We start from the raw sequence: 21,270 nt of genomic DNA, 5'->3' as shown, positions 1-21,270 counted from the left end.
TAGACTAATAAAAGATGAACAGATAAATGTTTCACAACTCATTCAACTTAAGGAATTCGATTTTTTGGATGGAAAATAAAGAACTCTGAACTTTTTTTTTTCTTCAGAAAAAAAGGCAGAAACATTGGGGCAGGAGAGATCTCATGGAGGTAGGGCGTTTGCCTGGCATGCAGAAGGATGGTGGTTCGAATCCCGGCATCCCATATGTCCTCTGAGTGCTGCCGTGTGTGGACCCAAAAACCAAAAAGGAAAAAAGCAGAAACATTTATTTTACTATTTTCTTTTCTTCTATTTTGTACTTTAGATAGCTTCTAACAAAACTCAAACATTTTATTTATTTTTGTTTTTTGCTTTTTTTTTTTTTTTGAGTCACACCTGGCAGTGCTCAAGGGTTACTCTTGGCTCTGCGTTCAGAAATCACCCCTGGCAGGCACTGGGGAACATATGGGATGCCGGGATTCAAACCACCGTCCTTCTTATGCAAGGCAAACACACCCCACCTCCATGCTAGCTCTCTGGCCCCCAACTCAAACATTTTAATGTCATTATTCATATGACTCAGTTCTGAGTTTTATTATTAGACTTAAGCTTATAGTTTTTCAAATAAAAGATACCTGTAGTATATATATGTAATTCAGTTTAACCAGAGATTATGAAAAACAGCATTTTGGGGCCAAAGAGATAGCATGGAAGTAAGGCATTTGCCTTTCATGCAGAAGGACAGTGGTTCGAATCGGGGCATCCCATATGGTCCCCTGAGCCTGCCAGGGGCGATTTCTGAGCATAGAGCCAGGAGTAAGCCCTGAACGCTGCTGGGTGTGACCCAAAAAACCAAAAATAAAAAGAAAAACAGCTTTTTTTTTTGTTTTTGGGCCACACCTAGTGATGCTTAGGAGTTACTCCTGTCTTGGGGGACCATATGTCTCCCTCTAGCTGTCCTATTAATCACTGTACCCCAGCCAGCTGCTCTTGCAGGGGATCTGCTATGTGCAAGGCAAATGCCCTACTGCTACGCTACTGCTCTGGCCCCAAAACAGCATTTTCTTTTATGTTTTATTTATTGTATTTGGATCACACCAGGCAGTACATAGGGGTTACTCCTGGCTCTGCTTAGGAATTACTCCTGTCTGGCTTGGGGGACCATAGAGTACCAGGGTTTGAACACAGGTTGGCCATGTGCAAAGGCAGGTTGCCCTTGTTGTACAAGAACAATGGTTCTTGGCCCCCAAAATATTGTCCTTGTAAAAAATTTTACTATCTTTCATAGTGTACCACACATTTAAGTTTTTATTTATATTTTATTTTATTTTTTTGATTTATTGGGCCATACCCAGTGGCTCTCAGGGGTTATTCCTGGCTCTGCACTCAGAAATTGCTCCTGGCAGGCTTAGGGGATCATTTGGGATTCTGGAGATCAAACCTGGGTCAGCCACGTGAAAGGCAAACATCCTACTGCTGTGCTATCACTCTGGCCCCACATTTAAAAATTTTAAACTTGGGGCCGGAGAGATAGCATGGAGATAAGGCATTTGCTTTTCATGCAGAAGGACGATGGTTTGAATCCCGGCATCCCATATGGTCCCCTGTGTCTGCCAGGGGCGATTTCTGAGCTTAGAGCCAGGAGTAACCCCTGAGCTTGCTGGGTGTGACCCAAAAACAAAAAAAAAATTAAACTTTAAAAAGAAAGGCTTGCTTGATACATATTGTTTTCTTCACAAATACTGTATTTTCTAGCGCATGAGACGACTTTTTAACCCATGAAAAATTTCTTAAAAGCCAGGGGTTGTCTTATATGCCGGTATACACATGCTGAAACTTACTCCAGCTTCTGGGACGAGTGATCTTCCCCTCTTACTACTGCATCCCATCCAGCTGCCAGGCGTTATCATTCAGTCCTCTGCTTGTCCTGATTAATCTTTCAGTGTACACAGGAGCTGAGTTACTGAGGCTGCATCTCTTTTAGCCTTGGGTATGCAGCTTTCTAGTGCTCAGTCCTCTGTTCAGCTTTTATGGGACACAGAAGAGGTGCTCTGTCTCCCTCTAGCTGTCCTATTAATCACTGCACCCCAGCCAGCTGCTCTTGCAAGAGTTCTTTCTCCCTGCTTTCAATGTAGATCACAATTTAAAAATCAATCATTCGGGGCCAGGCGGTGGCGCTAGAGGTAAGGTGCCTGCCTTGCCGTGGTTCCATCCCCCGGCGTCCCATATGGTCCACCAAGCCAGGAGCAACTTCTGAGCGCATAGCCAGGAGTAACCCCTGAAAGTGACTGGGTGTGGCCCAAAAACCAAAAAAAAAAAAAAAAAAAAAAATCAGTTATTCACTAAAAATGACAAATGGAAAATGATTGTTGGCATTCCAAAGTCTAGCTTTATTAAACATATACTGTTAACTTTTGAGGGTTCTACTCTTTTCCTCTTACTTCTTTGTTGTTGTTGTTTTTGGTTTTGTGTCATACCCGGCGCCGCTCAGGGTTACTCCTGGCTCTGTGCTCAGAAATCCCTCCTGGCAGGCACGGAATGGGATGCTGGGATTCGAACCACCGTCTAGCCTGGATTGGTTGTGTGCAAGGCAAACACCCTACTGCTGTGCTATCTCTCCAGCCCCTCCTCTTATGTTTTTTAATTTCCATTTGGTGTTCATTAAAAGAGAGGTAGTCTTATATGGCGAATATAGCCCAAACCCTATATTTTAATAGGGAAAGTAGGGGGTTGTCTTATATGCCCAGTAATCTTATATACCAGAAAATAGGGTATATGCCAAGTTAATAAATCTTAATAGATACAACTAATTAGTACTAAATATTTTAAGGACTTAAAATTACCATTTAAAGGTAGAAGAGAGATGTACAATGGGTAGGGTAGCCAACCTGGGTTTGATTCCCTACAATATGGTCTCCCAAGCCTGCTGGGAGTACAGAGCCAGGAGAAACCCCCAAGCACCACCAAGTGTGTATCCTCCATCTCCCTACCTCAAAAGAAGGTGTTAGGAAGCAAATATTCATGATTGTGCCAGCCTTTTTTGGGCCTTTTTTGGGGGGAGGGGGTCACACCTGGCAGCACTCGGGTTACTCCTGACTCTGCACTTAGAAATTGCTTCTGGCAGACTCAGGGACCATATGGGATGCCGGGAATTGAACCCAGGTCTCTCTGGGGTTGGTTGCATGAAAGGGAAACGCCTGACTGCTGTGATATTGCTCCGGCCTCGTGTTAGCCCTTTTTAAAAATTTGAACCTAAATGAGGATGATAGACTAGCCTTCTGTAGCATTGACAGTTAATGTTAACATTATTAATATTTTATTATTCACATAGGAAGCTATGAAGTTACAGCAAGATATGAGAAAGAAGAGGCAAGAAATGTTAGAAAAACAAATTGAATGCCAAAAGGTAATACAGGAGCTCATTTTCTGTTGGAACTGATGTGTAGAGGGATTTAATGAAATTTTGAAGAGCGAGAGTATTAGAATTTACTAAGCAAAATTTGACTGTTTTCTGTTTACAGATGTTAATATCTAAGCTAGAGAAAAACAAAAACATGAAACCAGAAGAAAGAGCAAATATAATGAAGACTTTGAAAGAACTCGGTGAAAAGATCTCACAGTTGAAAGATGAATTAAAAACATCTTCTGCAGTCTCCACACCTTCTAAAGTAAAGACAAAGACAGAGGTAGCTATTCTCATTTTCAGTCTGGGTAGTGTTATGTGGTCCCCCCACCTCAGTGTAATATGTTTAATAATCTGGAAGTAGGGGCTGGAGCAGTAGTAGTGGCGCAAGCAGTAGGGCATCTGCCTTGCATGCCCTAACCTAGGACGGACCACAGTTCAATCCCCCGGCATCTCAAGCCAGGAGTGATTTCTGAGTGCATAGCCAGGAGTAACCCCTGAGTGTCACTGGGTGTGGCCCCAAAAGCAAAAGAACAAAACAAAACAACAAAACCGGGGAAATAGTGAATCGTTAGGTTACTATTAATGAAGAAGCATATAATATAATATTTTTTTAAATATTTCTATGGATGTTTTGGGGCTTTGTTTTGGATTCTGGGCTATATCTGGCTGTGCTTGGGCTTTTCCAACTATGCCACTGGAGATCATTTCTGGCAGGGCTCAAACATTGGCCTGCCACATACAAGGCAAGTGCTCTATCTACTGTCCTAGCTCTTCAGTCTCATATGTATTAATATATTATTTCTGAAAGAGGCGGTGACATTATATGTGTTTTTTTGTTTTGTTTTGTTTTGTTTTGTTTTTTTTTGGTTTATTTTATTTTTTTGATATTTAGGCCACACTCAGTGGCACTCGGGTTACTCCTGGCTCTGCACTCAGAAGTTGCTCCTGGCAGGCATGGGGGCTCAAACCCGGATCTGTCCTGGGTTGGTCTCATGCAAGGCCATAGAGTTGTGCTGTCTCTCCGGGCCCATGACATTGTATTTGAAGGGGAGGGGGAGAGATGGGGAGAGAGAGAGAGAGAGAGAGAGAGAGAGAGGGAGGGAGGGAGGGAGGGAGGGAGGGAGGGAGGGAGGGAGGGAGGGAGGGAGGGAGGGAGGAGGAGGAGGAGGAGGAGGAGGAGGAGAGAGAGAGAGAGAGAGAGAGAGAGAGAGAGAGAGAGAGAGAGAGAGAGAGAAAAGAAAGAGAGAAGGGGGTGAGGGGGGAACGAACCCCATTGTGTTATCCAGCCCCATGACATTGTATTTGAACAGAAGAGTGAGTGTGTTTTCCTCTGCTTTCCTTTTATTGTTGTTATCAATATTATAATGTGTGGGGTCACACACTTGAAGTGCCCAAAGATCATAAGTAGATTGCATTAGAGATCCAAAAGGCCATGATGTTGAGATCACATTTGAAGATCTGGGGACACTATGGGAACTTTTTTTCTTTTTTGGTTTTTGGGTTACACCCAGCAGCGCTCAGGAAAATCGCTCCTGGCAGACTCAGGGATATGGGATGCCGGGATTCGAACCACCGTCCTTCTGAATGCAAGGCAAATGCCCTACTTCCATACTATCTCTCCTGCCCCCACTATGGGCATTTTTATCTCCTGCAAGGCCTGTGTTCTGTCACAGAGCCAAATATCCAGGTCCTAGGATGTAGGTTTTGTTTTTTTCACTCCTACTGTTTACCTGTTAGTGCTTAGGGCCTTCTCCCATTAGTGCTCAATGAAACATTTGGTTCCTAGCTTGAAATTAGACCTACCACAATCAAAATTAAGGTGTTGTGGTGTTTGTTTTGAAATTAAAAAAAAAAAAATTGGGGTCGGAGCCGTGGCAGAAGCGGTAAGCATCTGCCTGTGCGCACTAGCCTAGCACTAGCGTAGGACAGATCGCGGTTTGATCTCTGGTGTCCGGTATATTCCCTCAAGTTGGGAGTGATTTCTGAGCAGATAGCCAGGAGTAACCCCTGAGTGTCACTGGGTGTGGCCGAAAAACAAAACAAAACAAAACAAAACAAAAAATTAAAAAATTAAAAAAAAATTTTTGGCCCACACTGGGCAATGCTCAGTCAGGGCTTAGTCCTGTTGGGCTTGGGACTTTTTTGGGTACCAGGGATCCAACCCATGTGGCTGCATGCTGGCCAAGTGCCCCGCCTGCTGTATATTCTCTCAAGCCCTCTGTGTTTTCAGGTTTTTTTGTTTTTGATTTTGGGGGGCCACTCCCTGTGATACTCAGGGGTTACTCTTGGCTATACGCTCAGAAATCGCTCCTGGCTTGGGGGGACCAAACCGCGGTACATTCTAGGTTAGCACATACAAGGCTAACACCCTATTACTGCAGCACTGTTCCAGCCCGTTTTCAGTTTTTTATTAGTGAAGGTGTTTTCCCTAAAATACCAGTCTCTTGCATTCTCTCTTGTTTCCCCTGGTATGTTTGTCATTCTGCAAGTATAATAAAACTCAGAATAAAACTTTGGAAGTTACCTAAAAAGCACCTTTTACTCTGAATTATCCTAAAGGCCCAGAAAGAACTGTTAGATACTGAACTGGACCTCCATAAGAGGCTCTCCTCAGGAGAAGACACAACAGAATTACGGAAAAAACTCAACCAGTTACAGGTGGAGGTAAGAGGCATTTGTGTCCTACTACATTTGACATCTTTTTGGGAGGGTTAGGGACCAGTGTCCCGGAGGCCTGGAGCCACTCCTGGGAATTCTCCAGGCCCTGTGGTCATGGAGGTTATTGAGATACTCTCATCATGCATGGCATCTCCCAGCTACACCTGGCATTTTTTAGGGGGGGTCTTCAGGACCACACCAGCACCAGTTTATGGGGTACCATGTGATGCCAGAGATTGTATTAGGGTGTGCTGCATGCACCTATATTATCTCTCCAGCCCCTTTACTTAAAAAAGAAAGTTTTCATTTCACATGTTTTCCAAAATTACCATGAGAGTGTACATTTTGTGCTGTTTGTCATGCTGCAGGCTGCACGATTAGGTATTTTACCTGTGGGTCGAGGGAAGACCATGTCCTCTCAAGGCCGAGGAAGAGGCCGAGGCCGTGGCGGAAGAGGAAGAGGTTCATTGAATCACATGGTGGTGGACCATCGGCCCAAAGCACTAACGGTTGGGGGGTTCATTGAGGAGGAGAAAGATGAATTACTTCAGCATTTCTCAGTAAGTTTTTAAAGCAGCAAATGCTAACTTGGAAAACAGTGAATTCAGCATTTTTTCCCTGCATTCCTTAGAAGTATCAAATGTTTTATAGATCAGAAAATTCAGTTGTTAGAAGAATGGACATTAGTAACTTCTTACTAATATATCTGAAGGTCAAGAAGCAGCTCAGTGCTCTGTAAATTCTGTAAGATTCCATAAAAATTCATTTATAGTGGCAAGATAATCCAGAGTTAGATTTGATATGTGTTGTTGGGTTATTATATGGTTTCCTAGGTACCTGTATTCAATTAGTAAAAATTTAGGATGGAGGCAAAAAAAGAATTTATGAAGATAGAGACATGTCACTTATAATCTGTATATGTGGTAGCTTTAACTTGAGAGATCAATATGCAGGAATTAGTGGCAGGCAAATTTTCTGTGTATAAATAGTACATCTTTTCAGTCACTCTCTCAGTATTTATTTTGCTGTTTTGATCTACACCTGCCCAGGTTGTTTAGGTTGGTGCTTAGGAGGCTCATGTGGTGCTGGGGATTGAGCCTAGGCCTCGGGTATATGCAAATTTCCCATGCCTTCGGTAGATTCTGTTTTGAACATTATTTTGCAGAAGTTGAAGTTTTTGCAGTTTGGGGAAGTTGGGGTGGTTAGACTCTGAGAGTGCTTAGTGCCGACTTCTGGTTGTGCTTAGGAGGGAACTTTGTGTGAAACCAGAGATCAAATTAGGTTACCAAATTATATGTATATATTATAATACTTTAATATTTAGTATATAAAATATATTTACTTCATTATGTATTGATCATATAAAATATATATGGATCAAATTAGAATACCAAGACTGAATACCAAACATTACCTCATGCAAAAGTATTTTTTTTATTTTGAATTATGAGAACAAAAGATGCAAAGAAAGAGGGCAAGGTAAAGTTACAGTGGAAGGACAATCAGCCATAACATAATTCTCAGAAGTCCCCTTGCTGATATCTTAACTTTGAACTTTCAGCCAAAGAACGTTAAGATAAATAAAACAGAATCCATGTACAATTAATTTGTCCCTCAAGTCCCCAGATTGTAGCACATTATAAGATTTCTTAACAGCACACAAGGCAATCTAAAGCCATAAAACTTACGTAACTCCTTTAACATTAGAGGCATAGTATTTTTTACAGCAAAAGTATTTTTATTCATATTTCTGTTTAATCTTAAGTCGCTATAAAATGCATGTGAAATCCTGCTGTACAAAACCTAAAGATTAAGTTATTTCTTGCAGTGCTTGTGGGCTTTATGCATTGCCAAACTGGGGTTAAATGCTCTGTGTAAGACAGGTACCTACCTCCTGTACTGTTACAGTTCTCAGGTCCTATAATAGCTTTTAATAATTAGGATACTTACTCTTCATACAGCTATTTTATTTTGGGGTCACACACAGCAGTGCTTTGGGCTTCTGACTGCACTCAGTGCTCATTCCTAGGAGGTCTCAGGACCACTTGGTGTGCTGGGAGTCGAACTCAGGTCACCGTCATGCAATACAAGTGTCCTGCCTGCTGTATTATTTCTCCAACTCCATAAACAATTGTTTGGTGGAGAATTTCTTTCTGGAGCTAGGGAACAGAAGATCTGGGTTCAAATCCCCAGCACTACATGCTTCCTTTAGCAGTGAGTTGAGAGTAGCTCCTGAGTGTGATACAGATATAAAAAAGGATACATTTTTATCCTATTGTTAATATTTTACTGTTTTGGGGCCCTGACTGGTGTTGGATGGAAGGTGGGCCATGCAATACTTTGACTGGGATTGGAGTCAGGGCCCAGCACTTGATCCACATTTCCAACCACTCAGACAGCTTGTTTATGTTTAGAGGGAGGGGCTATGCCCAGCATAATCCAGAGTCTTCTTAGGGCCAGTGTTGTACTGGGAATTAACTGAATGTAAAAGTCTATGCTCTTGGCCGAAGAGCTATTTCCCTGACCCTCAGAAAACTATTTTGAGGGAAAAATTTCAGCCTTAGGTTTCTTTTGTTTTTGTTTTTTAGGCTGTGCTTTAGAACTTTCTCCTGGCTTGGTGGACTATAGACCAGGAATTGAACTGGGGTCAGCTGTGTGTGGGCCATGGTCCTTATCCCCTGTCCTCTTTCTGATCTGTGTTTTTTTAAAAAAAGCCTTCTAAAATTTATTGAACCATGTTTTACAGAGTTATTAAGTGTTAGACATCTAATGTTATAGCACCAGTCCCACCACCATTGTCATCTTCTCTTTACCGGTGTTCCCAAGGTCCCTCCTGTCCCCCACCTGCCACTTCGATGGGTACATGTTAAAGCCTGGTGTGCCCCCACATTGCTGATATCTCCTAGGACTATGACCCCTGTTCCTCCATGACTTCCCTTCCTGATCTTCGTGTGTGTGTGTGTGTGTGTGTGTGTGTGTGTGTGTGTGTGTGTGTGTGTGTGTGTGTGTGTGTGTGTGTGGTGACTTCCCTTCCTCATCCTCGTTGGGTGTGTGTGTGTGTGTTCCTCCATGACTTCCCTTCCTGATCTTTGTGTGTGTGTGTGTGTATGTGTGTGGTGACTTCCCTTCCTCATCCTCCTTGGGTGTGTGTGTGTGTGTCCACACCTGGCTCTGTTCTCTGGGACTATGACCCCTGTTCCTCCATGACTTCCCTTCCTGATCTTCGTGTGTGTGTGTGTCTCTGTGTGTGTCTCTGTGTGTGTGTGTGTGTGGTGACTTCCCTTCCTCATCCTCCTTGGAGTTGTGTGTGTGTGTGTGTGTGTCCACACCTGGCTCTGTTCTCAGGGACCACTCCTTGCAGGATAAGGAGAATAAACCCTGGTTGGACACATGTAAAGCAAAAGCCCTATCCACAGTACTATTGCTTTAGTCTCCCCTCCCCCTCCTCCTTTTTGTTTTTTTGGGTCACACCTGGTGCTCCAGTTATTCCTGGCTTTGCGCTCAGATTTCGTTCCTGGCACTCAAGGGACCATATGGGATGCCTACGTACCATGTTCCATCCTGTGTTGACTGCATGCAAGCCAAATGCCTTTCCGCTGTACTATCGCTCCAGCCCTGTCCCATTCCCATTTCTTTCCTCTGTCTCCTCCTTATATTCTGGGGTCAAGGGTTGATCTAGAGACACGCCTCCACCCTTACTACATTGCATTCTTGTGTCCAGTTTTCTATATACTGTGATTTATTTATTTATTTATTTTTGTTTGTTTGTTTGTTTTTGGGTCACACCCGGCAGTGCTCAGGGGTTACTCCTGGCTGTCTGCTCAGAAATAGCTCCTGGCAGGCACGGGGGACCATATGGGACACCGGGATTTGAACCAACCACCTTTAGTCCTGGATTGGCTGCTTGTAAGGCAAACGCCGCTGTGCTATCTCTCCGGGCCCTGTGATTTATTTTTTAATAGCACACATTGAGTGTTTGTATGTATTGGGGGGGGGTCAGTCTCACACCCAACAGTACTTGCAAGTTGCTCCCAGCTGTGCTTTTGGGATCACACAGTGTGTGTGTGTGTGTGTGTGTGTGTGTGTGTGTGTGTGTGTGTGTGTATGTGTGTATATATATATATATATATTTTTTTTTTTTTTTTAATTTTTATTTTTATTTTTATTTTTTTTTTGGTTTTTGGGCCACACCCAGGGGTACTCAGGGGTTACTCCAGGCTGTCTGCTCAGAAATAGCTCCTGGCAGGCACAGGGGACCATCTGGGCCACTGGCATTCGAACCAACCACCTTAGGTCCTGGATCGGCTGCTTGCAAGGCAAACGCCACTATGCTATCTCTCCGGGCCCAGGGGATCACACAGTATTATAGATTGATACCAGCTTCGTATAGGACAGGACCCTTAAGGCTTTGTACCTTTTCTCAGACTGACTTTATATATATATATATATATATATATATATATATATATATATATATATATATATATATATATATATATATATATATTTTTTTTTTTTTTTTTTTTTTTGGTTTTTGGGCCACACCTGGTGGTGCTCAGGGGTCACTCCTGGCTGTTTGCTCAGAAATAGCTCCTGGCAGGCATGGGGGACCATATGGGACACCGGGATTCGAACCAACCACCTTAGGTTCTGCATCTGCTGCTGTGCTATATCTCTGGCCCTGACTTATAGATATTTTTGTACATAATATGCACTTAAATTTTGCTACATGGGGCCGGAGAGATAGCATGGAGGTAAGGCATTTGCCTTTCATGCAGAAGGATGGTGGTTCGAATCCTGGCATCCCATATGTCCCCTGTGCCTGCCAGGGGCAATTTCTGAGCATAGAGCCAGGAGTAACTCCTGAGCACTTCAGGTGTGACCCAAAAACCAAAAATAAATAAATAAATAAATAAATAAAAACTTTGCTACTTATACTAAAGAAATAGTACAGGGAATGAGATTTGCCTTGCATGCAGTTGACCCTGAATCACTCCCTAGCATTGCATATGGTTCATTTGAACAGAGCCTAACAGCTTCTGAGCACTGCTGTATGGGGACTAAAAGTGTCTTTTTTTTTTTTTTTTTTTTTTTTAAAGATATAAGAAAGTGAGTGAGGTCGTACTATGTGTAAGGTATTTGCGTGCGTGTAGCTGATCTGGGTTCTTTACATCACATAGTCTCTGAGCATCACTGGGTGGGTATAGCTCTAAAATCAAAACCAAAACAAACATTTTTTTTTTACAATTTTTAAATTTATTTAAAGGAAATATATCACATAGTTGACACATTTGATCAAAATACATTTGCCAAAACAAAATCTTTTAATATCTGTTTAGCAGCAACTAGATTTTTGGAAGGTGATGAGTGTATGCTTGCATAGGATGAATCAAAAAAATGAACTAAGAAAAATGCTAAGATTTAGACAATTTGTATATAAATCTTATTCTGTCCTGAATAAACCAGGACATCCAATTTTCTAGTCAAAAGGGGCTTCTGGCTATCCTTGGAGAGTGTAGATTCCCTTTATAGAATCTCTGAACTCAAGTTATCACACAATTCAGAGACACAGAAGAAATTATTAATAATGTGAATACAAACTTTTTGTGTTCTTCTAAAATCTATTTTAGGCTACAAACCAAGGATCAAAATTCAAAGACCGTCGGCTACAAATACAATGGCACAAGGCCAAAGTGCCTTCTGTCTCCACGGAGACTGAGGAAGAGGAAGTCAAGGAGGAGGTAAATTTAATGATTGGAAAAATGAGGACTGAGTTGGATAATTTATCAATTATATTTTTCACATTAAAACAAAACATATGGGGCCGGAGAGATAGCACAGCGGTAAGGCGTTTGCTTTAGATGCAGAAGGACTGTGGTTCGAATCCGGCATTCTATATGGTCTCTCAAATCTGCCAGGAGTGATTTCTGAGCATAGAGCCAGGAGTAATCCCTGAGCGATGCCAGGTGTGATCCAAAAAACCAAAACAAATCATAGCAGGGCCAGAGAGATAGCACGGCAGTAGGGCATTTGCCTTACATGCGGCCAACCTGGATGGAACCAGGTTCAACTCTGGGCATCCCATAATGGTCTGCTGAGCTTGCCAGGGGCAGTTTTTAAGTGCAGAGCAAAGAGTTAACCCCCCCCCCAAAAAAAAAACCCTCAAAAAACAAAGCATAGTGTATAAAAGCAAGAAGTAAATTAATAGTATAGTATATATGTGTAATAATTATATACACATTAATAGTGCATAAAACAAGTATTACGTGTTGAGTTTTTTGTGCATGCACTAGTTAGAACTAGTCTAGAAGTTTATTAAAGAATGAGAATGAGTATAAAACTGATAAAAATTATTTTGGATATTATTTTCTGGGTTTAATTTTGGACCACGCTCAGTGGTGCTTGGGGTGTACTCCTGGCTCTGAGCTCAGGATTTGCTCACGGCAAGCGTGGGGGACCAACTGGGGTGCTGGGATTGAGTCAGGATTGGCAACCACACTCTACTATAACTCTGGCCCATATGTTCTGGAATCTTTTTTGCATTTATTTTGACTTCATTTGGGCTCTATAGACATTTTGATGAATGAGGGTGTGGATTATAGCACTTGTTTCCCAAAGTAAGTGGGAAACTTAATCCCCCTCAGCCCCAGATCCAGAATGGGTATAACTGTTTGCTCAGTTAAAGGGACAGGGTTGGAGAGAGACAGTACAGGAATCTCCTTGCATGTCACCTACACGATTCATTCTCCACAGCATATATGGTTACCTGGTCAGAGTAGAAAGTTACCCTGAGCATACTGGGTGTAACCCCAAAAGCCACCCCTCCTCCAAAAAAAGAAAAAAAAAAACACAACAAGAATGGAACCTCTGGATTACACAAAGTAAACATAGTTGGTTTCTGTGACTTTTTGTTTATTCAAGTTTCTTTTTTGGGAGGGTGTCATAGCCTGCGGTTCTCGGGACCATACGGGATGTTGCTGGTGATTGAATCTAGGTCAGCCACATGCAAGACAAGCACCTTAACTGTTGTAGTATTGCTCTGGCCCCTTATTCAAGTTTCTTACATGGATGGATTGCATTTCTTCTTTGTAAAGTTGATTAGAACAAGAATGTAAGGAAGAAGCTGGGCGTATTACATGCACAAATAGAAAACCAAGATTTAAATAATGAAAGAATTTAAAATGAGCTAATTTTGCCTTTGTTCAGTCTTACGGTTCTATTTTATTTATTTATTTATTTATTTTTTGTTTTTGGGCCACACCCGGTAACGCTCAGGGTTACTCCTGGCTATGTGCTCAGAAGTTGCTCCTGGCTTGGGGGACCATATGGGACACCGGGGGATCGAACCGCGGTCTGTCCAAGGCTACCGCAGGCAAGGCAGGCGCACCTTACCTTTAGCGCCACCGCCCGGCCCCCACGGTTCTATTTTAATAAATTGAATACTGGACTTAACAATTTTGTTGTGTGTTAGCACACTTGAGGGACCATCTGAGGTGTGGGACTTAGAATGGGGTCATCCTCATGCAAGACCTGTATGACTTAGCACTTTACTATCTTTCCAGTGCCTGTAAGTTTGGTTTTAAAAACCTTTTCTGTCATATTAAGACTCTTAATTAGAGATAAGTAGAGGCAATTCTGTAGAACAAAAATAGAAATACTTCTTATTTGAGAATATGAAAATGTTTATTGATATACTTCTATATGTATAAAATTTTCATATTTTGGGGGAGGATTCTTTTTGGGTGATACCCAGTGTGCTCATGACTTATTACTGGCTCTGTGCTCAGGGTTTGTTCCTGGCATTGCTCCGTGGACAAATGTGGTGCTGGGGATTGAGCCTGAGTCAGCCATATACAAGCACTGTACCTCCTCTACTATCAGTCCAGCCCCTAATTTAGAAGTTTTGCATACCATTTTTTTTTTTTTTTGGTTTTTGGGCCACACCCAGCGTTGTTCAGGGGTTACTCCTGGCTGTCTGCTCAGAAATAGCTCCTGGCAGGCACGGGGGACCATATGGGATACCTACCGGGATTCGAACCAACCACCTTTGGTCCTGGATCGGCTGCTTGCAAGGCAAACACCGCTGTGCTATCTCTCCGGGCCTGCATACCATATTTTTTATGCCATCAGACGCACTTCCCCAAACACCCCCCCCCATTCCAAATTATGGGGGAAAATGTCTGTGGGTCTTAAGAGTGAATGCATCTTGTGCATCCTGGTGCTGAAGCCTAACTAGTTAAAAAAATTTTGGTGTTTTTTTAATGTATAAAAAAAAGTTAAGTAAATGCATTTAACCAGCTGTGGACTGGTCCGGTGTATTGTAAATATACTTTGGCCTCACAGGCTGGTTGTTCCCAGCTGCCATCTCCTGATGGCGTCTCATGTTGCACCATTTGCTTTAGAATGTTTTTGTTTGTTTTCCTCGTCTAAAAACTATATGCGTCTTATGGTCAGGTGCATCTTATAGAGCAAAAAAATACAGTAATATTTAGAATATCAGATTCATGTAGAAATTAGTATATTACCAAAAGATAATTGGATAGTAGAGAAAAATGTCAGAGTTTGGTTATTTGCTTTCCTTATTTATTTTAGGCTAATGGGATAAAATTAATTTAAATTTAGCAGAATGACATTTTACAGATAATTTTTATTTCCCCTATCAAACATTCACTGACCTGGTTATTTTCATGATGATATTAGCATAGAACTCTTTAAAACCAGCAAACATTACATATAATAATATCATGTATATATCTGATACATTATATTTTTTACATAGACATATACACACTTATATGCATGCATGCATTTAAATCGGTGTTTGGACCACGTCAGGTTGTGCTCAGGACTTCTTAGTGAACTTAGGTATCACTCCTGTGGTGCTTGGAGGCCCACCTGGGATGCTGGGGCTTAAACCCAGCCATGTGAAAGGCAAGCACCCATCAACTGTACTATTGACCTTACTCCAGTATATATACTTAATTATTTATTTTTAAATGGCTGTGCATAAACATCTCTAAAAAATTTTCTTTTTTGCCTTAAAAGATGTTCTATAAATCCAGCCTAGCTTTGTCTGGTCTGTTTGCTCTTTGACCTAAAAGGTATTTTCTGGAGCTGGAGAGATAGTATGGGGTCCTTGCCTTTCAGATGCAGTCAACCTGGCTTCCCCATATGGTTCCCTGAGCACCACTGGAAGTAATTCCAGAGTGCAGTGCCCAGAGCATAGCTTGACGTGGCCCCAAAAAACAAAAAAGGGATAAAAAAATTTTTTTTCCCTTGGTTTCTGAATCTACTAAACCGAATTTTACTCTCTTCCTCCAGGAAACAGAAACCTCAGATTTGTTTTTGCATGATGATGATGATGAAGATGAAGATGAATATGAGTCTCGTTCGTGGCGAAGATGAAATCTGATGCGAGCTGTGTATACTTTTTAGGAATATTGTTTAAAAGAACAACTTTTTAAAATTATTTAAAGAAGTCAATGAGCCAAAAAATTTTTTTTAATTTTTCTTTTCAGCACAATAGGTTTAAAGATGGCAAGTTCGCTATTAAAAAACGTCTCATAACTGTTCATGATATTAAAGCACCAAAGGCCTAGTGACTTGGACGCAGTTGTGAAGAACCACAGCATTGGCATGGAGACTCTAGAGCCTTATTTCTGCACCACCTGCTGTTGCTCTTGGTGTCGGATTCTGATGTAAATGACAGGGTGTTCAGAAATTTTATTTTGGATTATAATCTGATAAAATTTCATTAAATGTCAAAACCGCTTGGAATCTCTTAACTCTCAGCTATTCTGGATGGGTCGTCAGACAGTTGAAAATATTTGTGATTGCAAAAAATCCCTTTTTTGCTTTTCCAAAGTTGTCTTGCAAGGAGAGTAAATCTATCCTAAGTTGTTCACTGTGGAGGAGTCTCGTTTCCCTGCACTCTCAGATGGGTAGGGCTCTTCTGGATAGGAAGGAAGCCCATCGGAGCATGCTTTCTCTAGGCTGTGCAGCAGCTTGGGGATGGCTCCGTGCCCCTATCGGGAGTCGCCAGGATTTCTGCTGCTTCTCATCCTTAGTTCATTTGGATGCTTGTGAGCCTTGGTTCTACTAGATCTTTTTCTTAACATTCTTAGAATGTCAAAGGTTTCCACTATTACTGCCCCTTTCTTTTTCCTACTTTTATAAACTTGTTTTAAATTAATGGGCCTGATTTACCCATTATCTACACAAATGATTCTTTTAGGCCACCAAAACTCAGTCCCTAATAAAAAGCTTGAACCAGCACCTTGATAAATAAGTGATGCTTTGATGAGAATTATGGAAGGATTTGTGGAGGAAAGTCACCAGCTGTTTTTCTTTTTCCTTCTCTTTTTAAAGTTTCAATTTAGTTACACTAACACAAAAGGCTTTTAAAAAATGTCTGAAATTCCTACATTTAAACCATGATTGTTGGTGACTGGGGAATGGGTGGGGTGGGAACGGGGCAATGCCTGTGCTAGTAATAAATGGGAGTCATATTTGACTTTGATCAGATGAACTTATATTTTCATAATTTTGTAGCTTGTTGCTATCCATGAATACACTCACATCTCTCAGCAGCCAATTCCCTTCGCTGTGTGCATTTTTACTGTACACTGTATAGAGTATCTGTTAAGTAAAAGATGTATGTAAATTTCTGTCCTCGTGTTCTGAATGTTAGATGGAAAAGCAGAGGAGCAACAACACTACACTGTATTGACCCCTGGGGAAATAAAGTGATTCGTAGACATAGGATGTCACTTTGGGGAGGATGATACACATCTATCTTTTTATTTGTGTGTGGTGTGCAAAATTGGAAACTTCCTGCTGGCTTCGGATGGTTCTCTGTGATCCCCATATCAAGGATTTTTGTTCTTAAGGTTAATACTTAAGAAACAGAAACTTGACTAAGAAACTTTAAAACCCATCAAGACTCTAGATTTATATAGCTCAAGTTAAAGCCCAGGTTCAGATTCTTTTTTTTCTCTTGCACCTAGTTACCTGGAATGATGTATCAAACCAGGATTACTTATAAGTTGTTGTACTTTTTCTTTTCATAAATATTAAGGACTTCCTATTTCTTTTTTTTTCAAGTAGCAAAACTAGAATCCCTTTATTTCATTAAAAGTAAAATAAAAAGTTTCACGCTAACCCTGGCAAAGACAAAGAAGTACAAACAGGATTAAAAAATATTTTGTGTTGATCCAAAAGATATTTATGAAAACGGATGAGGATGGTCTTGTCTGTCCTTCACTCGATAAAGGCATTGAGCAGCTTCATCTCTAGCGCCACGTAGAATTGATATCCCATTTCTATTCTTTGCCAGGAGTCAGGGTGTCCGAATCAGCATTAAATTCAATTAAAATCAATAAAAATCCAGATGGCATTCTCGCTTCACCCTGTGGCTCCTCTGCTACTCTTGAGGCCTATCAGGACTTCCTATTTCTAGGTCATTAGATATATTTTTTATAACACTGAAGCTGAAATTAAACTTACAGAAGGAAAACATTACACTGGGGTACTAAGCAATCTTGCTCCTTCCTCCTCCATCATCTCTAATGAAATTTTCTTGATGTCTGTGGCTCAGTCGGTATATATTTTGAAAGATTCATTGTGGTGAATATTTTGAGTCCTGACAGTTTAAACGTGATAGAGGGAACAAAGGATTTATATATTTTTTGTACAAAGTTCTTTCTTAAATTGTATAATTTTGTAAATAATTTGTTTGGTTTTTTTTTTTTTTTTTGTGTACTAAAACTACCAGCGTATAGATTTCAATAAGAATTGTTGTATTTTTGTATTTGGAAACTGAAAATTACAGTAAATTAATAGAGCTGTAAGAAAATTTTCAGTAGACTGACAGTTCAACAGAATGAGATTCCTTTTCATATGATTTTTAGCCTCAAAATTGACATCTTACAATACTCTTATCTACAGAAAGAATTGAGGACTTGTTTGACTTTTTAGTTATTGAGGGAGGGGAGATGAAAGAGTGTTAAGTGAAAATAGATAAATACTTTTCAGTAAGCTTTAAAATCTTTTTTGTAAAGCTTCATTTTCAATAAATCTTAAATAGGACTAAAATATCATTGAGATGCTCTTTATAAGAATTCTTAAACATTTGATACTGAATTCAGAATATGGATTAAATATAATATTAGAAAATTTAAGTATGGTTAACATAGAATAATTGAGACCATATATATATTCCCCACATCCTTGTAGTCCATATCTATTTGGAGTTTTTATTTTCCTCCACTTTTAAAATCCTCAAGTCTTAGAATTTTTCTCTCAAAAAAGTGAATAATTACCATCACTTGTTTTCTTGGCATTTTTGTTTCCAGGAACAATATTCAACAGCTGAGGCAAATTCTTTTTTTAATATGTTTGGCATCTAAGTCGCTGGGGAGCAGTAAGCCCCACCAGTTGGGTCAGGCAGCCCCAGGGAATGCAGACATCCCCTCACATTTCTTCATGGCATAAGGATGAGTACATGTCGTCACTCGTGAAGATGAAAAAAAATTGGAAAACAGTCTTGTTAGGGTCAGAAAAGGTCCGTTTATGGTGGATCATCATTTCAAAAAGGAGGAAAAAAAATCATGTGAAAAGGAATAGTGGTTCCTCTTGATGTATAGTATGCCTGTATTATAGTTTTTACAAAATTGTGAACTTGTGTAATAGTATAATAGGAGATATTGTTGAATTTCTAACTGTTTATACATTTAAATTCATATATGTAATGTTTGTTTTATCGATTACAATCTGAATTTCTAAGAAGCATGTTGACTTTTGCAATAAAGATGCAATATGGAATGGTTCACAATTGGAAAAGAAAAAAAAAAGAAAAAAAAGAAAAAAAGTATTACGAATTCAAACCAATTTGGAAATCTTAATGAACCATTCCAAAAATTATAACAATCACCAAAAGAGCTGTAATTCTGGCTTGTTCTGGCAAGAAAGAAAATGCGTGTGTTTGCGTGTTGATGTGTGAGGGTGAGTGATAGATATGTGTGGTTTGTGTCAGATCGTGTATACGAGAGAACGTCACTCGGTTTGCATTTGGGGCCTGAAACTGCTGGCGGTTCAGTAGAGTCACTCCCTCAACATAGTAGTCATGACAGTGAGAGAGGAGGGTAATGACAATATTCTTTCAAGTAATTGTTTACAAGCATTTCCTTTGCTTGTGAATGGTTCTCGGCATTCCAGATCTACAGCAAAAAGAGCTGCATGAAAACAGTCATCTTTTTTAGAGAAGTTTGCTTCTTTTCTAACTGATGGGGCAGTTTGAAGGGGGTGAAATGAGTGCGTGACCCTGACTGAGGCTAGCACTGTCATGATTAGGAAGTAGCCCTTCAAGTAGTTCTATATTCATTGTCCAAGAAGGGGTATTCTTTTTAAATCTTCATTTATATAGGAAAATAAATACTAAAGAATGAAGGCAAATTTTATTTTCATACTTTTCCACTCTGGATTAGATAAATGGCATTTTTTGAATAGGTCATTATCTTAAGTATTTTATGATAAACATTAATTCTGGGGGTTTGGGGAGGTAACAGTTCTGAGCATAGTTATATCTGTTTAATAGTATCAAGTCAAATGTTTACTAAATAGTAGCTTCCATTATTAAAAATGGTTTGTGTGATATTTTTACTGATTTAAGGGTTTTTTTTTTTTTTTGAGGGGGGAGGGAATACTCAATGATGCGCAGCATTTTACTCCTGGCTCTCCTTAGGGATCACTTCTGGCAGGGTTTGGAGAATCAGACAGAGAAGGTGCTCTAGGGGTCATACCCAAGTCAGCTGCAGCAAGGAAAGTGCCCTGCCCACTGTACAATCACTCCAGTCCCCTATTGAAGATGTACATTAGTCTAATGCCAAGGGTAATTTGGAATTATGAACCCAATGAATTATCTAGTCTGGATCTAATTAGATTTTAATGACATAGATATGCGTGTATATGTTAACAGCTAGGATGGTTTTTAAATAATTCACATTTGCTTTAAACAACTGGAAGAACATTAATTTTGATGACAGTCTTGTCCACTTTTTTCTCTTTTCATCTCCAAGATTTGTTTGAAGGTACCGTCAATGCTGGACCAATTAAATGCCTCAGAATCCAAACTAAGCTCTGGACCAAGGTGGTACAAATCATCCTCATTTATGCTAAATTGATTTTTTTTTTTTTTGGCCAAGTAATCTCTTCTACTAGATCTGCTACTACTTAGCCCCTTACCTGTTTCTTCTGTGGACTTAATTTAACTAAACAATCCCCAGTATTCTAGAGCAACGGTGTAAATAGAATTTAGGTCAGCATCATCTTCGATGACTTAATGGTTTGAGTCTACTCTTTGGACTACGCAAACAAGTTTTTTACTTTTTAATTTTTTGTTTGGTTTTTGTTTTTGGGCCACACCTGGCGGTGCTCAGGGGTTACTCCCGGCTGTCTGCTCAGAAATAGCTCCTGGCAGGCACGGGGGACCATATGGGACACCGGGATTCGAACCAACCACCTTTGGTCCTGGATCGGCTGCTTGCAAGGCAAACGCCGCTGTGCTATCTCTCCGGGCCCTACTTTTTAATTTTTTAGGTGGTACCAGCAATGTATAAGAGTGAATGTGTGGGCTGGAGCGATAGCACAGCAGTAGGGCGTTTGCCTTGCAAAGAGCCAATCCAGGATGGACCCTGGTTCGTATCCCGGCATCCCATATGGTCCCCGAGCCTGCCAGGGACGACTTATAAGCACAGAGCCAGGAATAACACCTGGGCACCACCAGATATGACCCCAAAACAAAATGAATGTGTGTGTGGTGTGTGTGTATACATGTGTGTGAGACACCTAGAATTGCGTCAAGGCTGTTTACAGCTTAGTACTTGGGGGTCATGCCTGGTGACCGCAGATCAACCTAAGGACCTTTGCATGTTAGACTGGTATTCCAGCCCTTGAGGCCTCTCGCCTCAGAAGTAAACATTTTAGCAATTTTCTAAAGTCTTTGGGATTCTGTCTCTTCCTTCACCTGTCCCCAGACAGTTATGATTATGAGATATTGATACATTTAATTTGGGACACGGGGCACTTTCATCTGGCATTGCTAAGTAGCTGGGGGAGGGACTTATGGTGATGGAGATCAAACTCAGGAGCCTGCACATACTAAGCATATGCTCTACCATTTAAGCCACAGTGAGGCCACATTTCTCATGTACAATTAGATAAAGACTAAT

General features: G+C 40.7%; 1 protein-coding gene across 2 annotated transcripts in view; it reads left to right on the top strand.

Annotated features, from left to right (window-relative positions):
- The window catches only part of RBM27 (RNA binding motif protein 27), an 82,415-nt gene extending 65,964 nt beyond the window's left edge, over positions 1 to 16,451 (top strand). For both annotated transcript variants that reach the window (XM_049786847.1, XM_049786846.1), the window contains exons 16-21: positions 3,311 to 3,385; positions 3,501 to 3,665; positions 5,945 to 6,049; positions 6,412 to 6,603; positions 11,674 to 11,784; positions 15,365 to 16,451. In XM_049786847.1, the coding sequence (XP_049642804.1) occupies positions 3,311 to 3,385; positions 3,501 to 3,665; positions 5,945 to 6,049; positions 6,412 to 6,603; positions 11,674 to 11,784; positions 15,365 to 15,448 (732 nt within the window). In that variant the 3' untranslated portion in view covers positions 15,449 to 16,451. The remainder of the gene's footprint in view (positions 1 to 3,310; positions 3,386 to 3,500; positions 3,666 to 5,944; positions 6,050 to 6,411; positions 6,604 to 11,673; positions 11,785 to 15,364) is intronic.
- Positions 16,452 to 21,270: the final 4,819 nt, after the last annotated feature.

This window comes from Suncus etruscus, chromosome 14 (assembly GCF_024139225.1).
Source record: "Suncus etruscus isolate mSunEtr1 chromosome 14, mSunEtr1.pri.cur, whole genome shotgun sequence".
Lineage (NCBI taxonomy): Eukaryota > Metazoa > Chordata > Mammalia > Eulipotyphla > Soricidae > Suncus > Suncus etruscus.
This window is presented reverse-complemented; position numbering and strand designations above follow the sequence as displayed.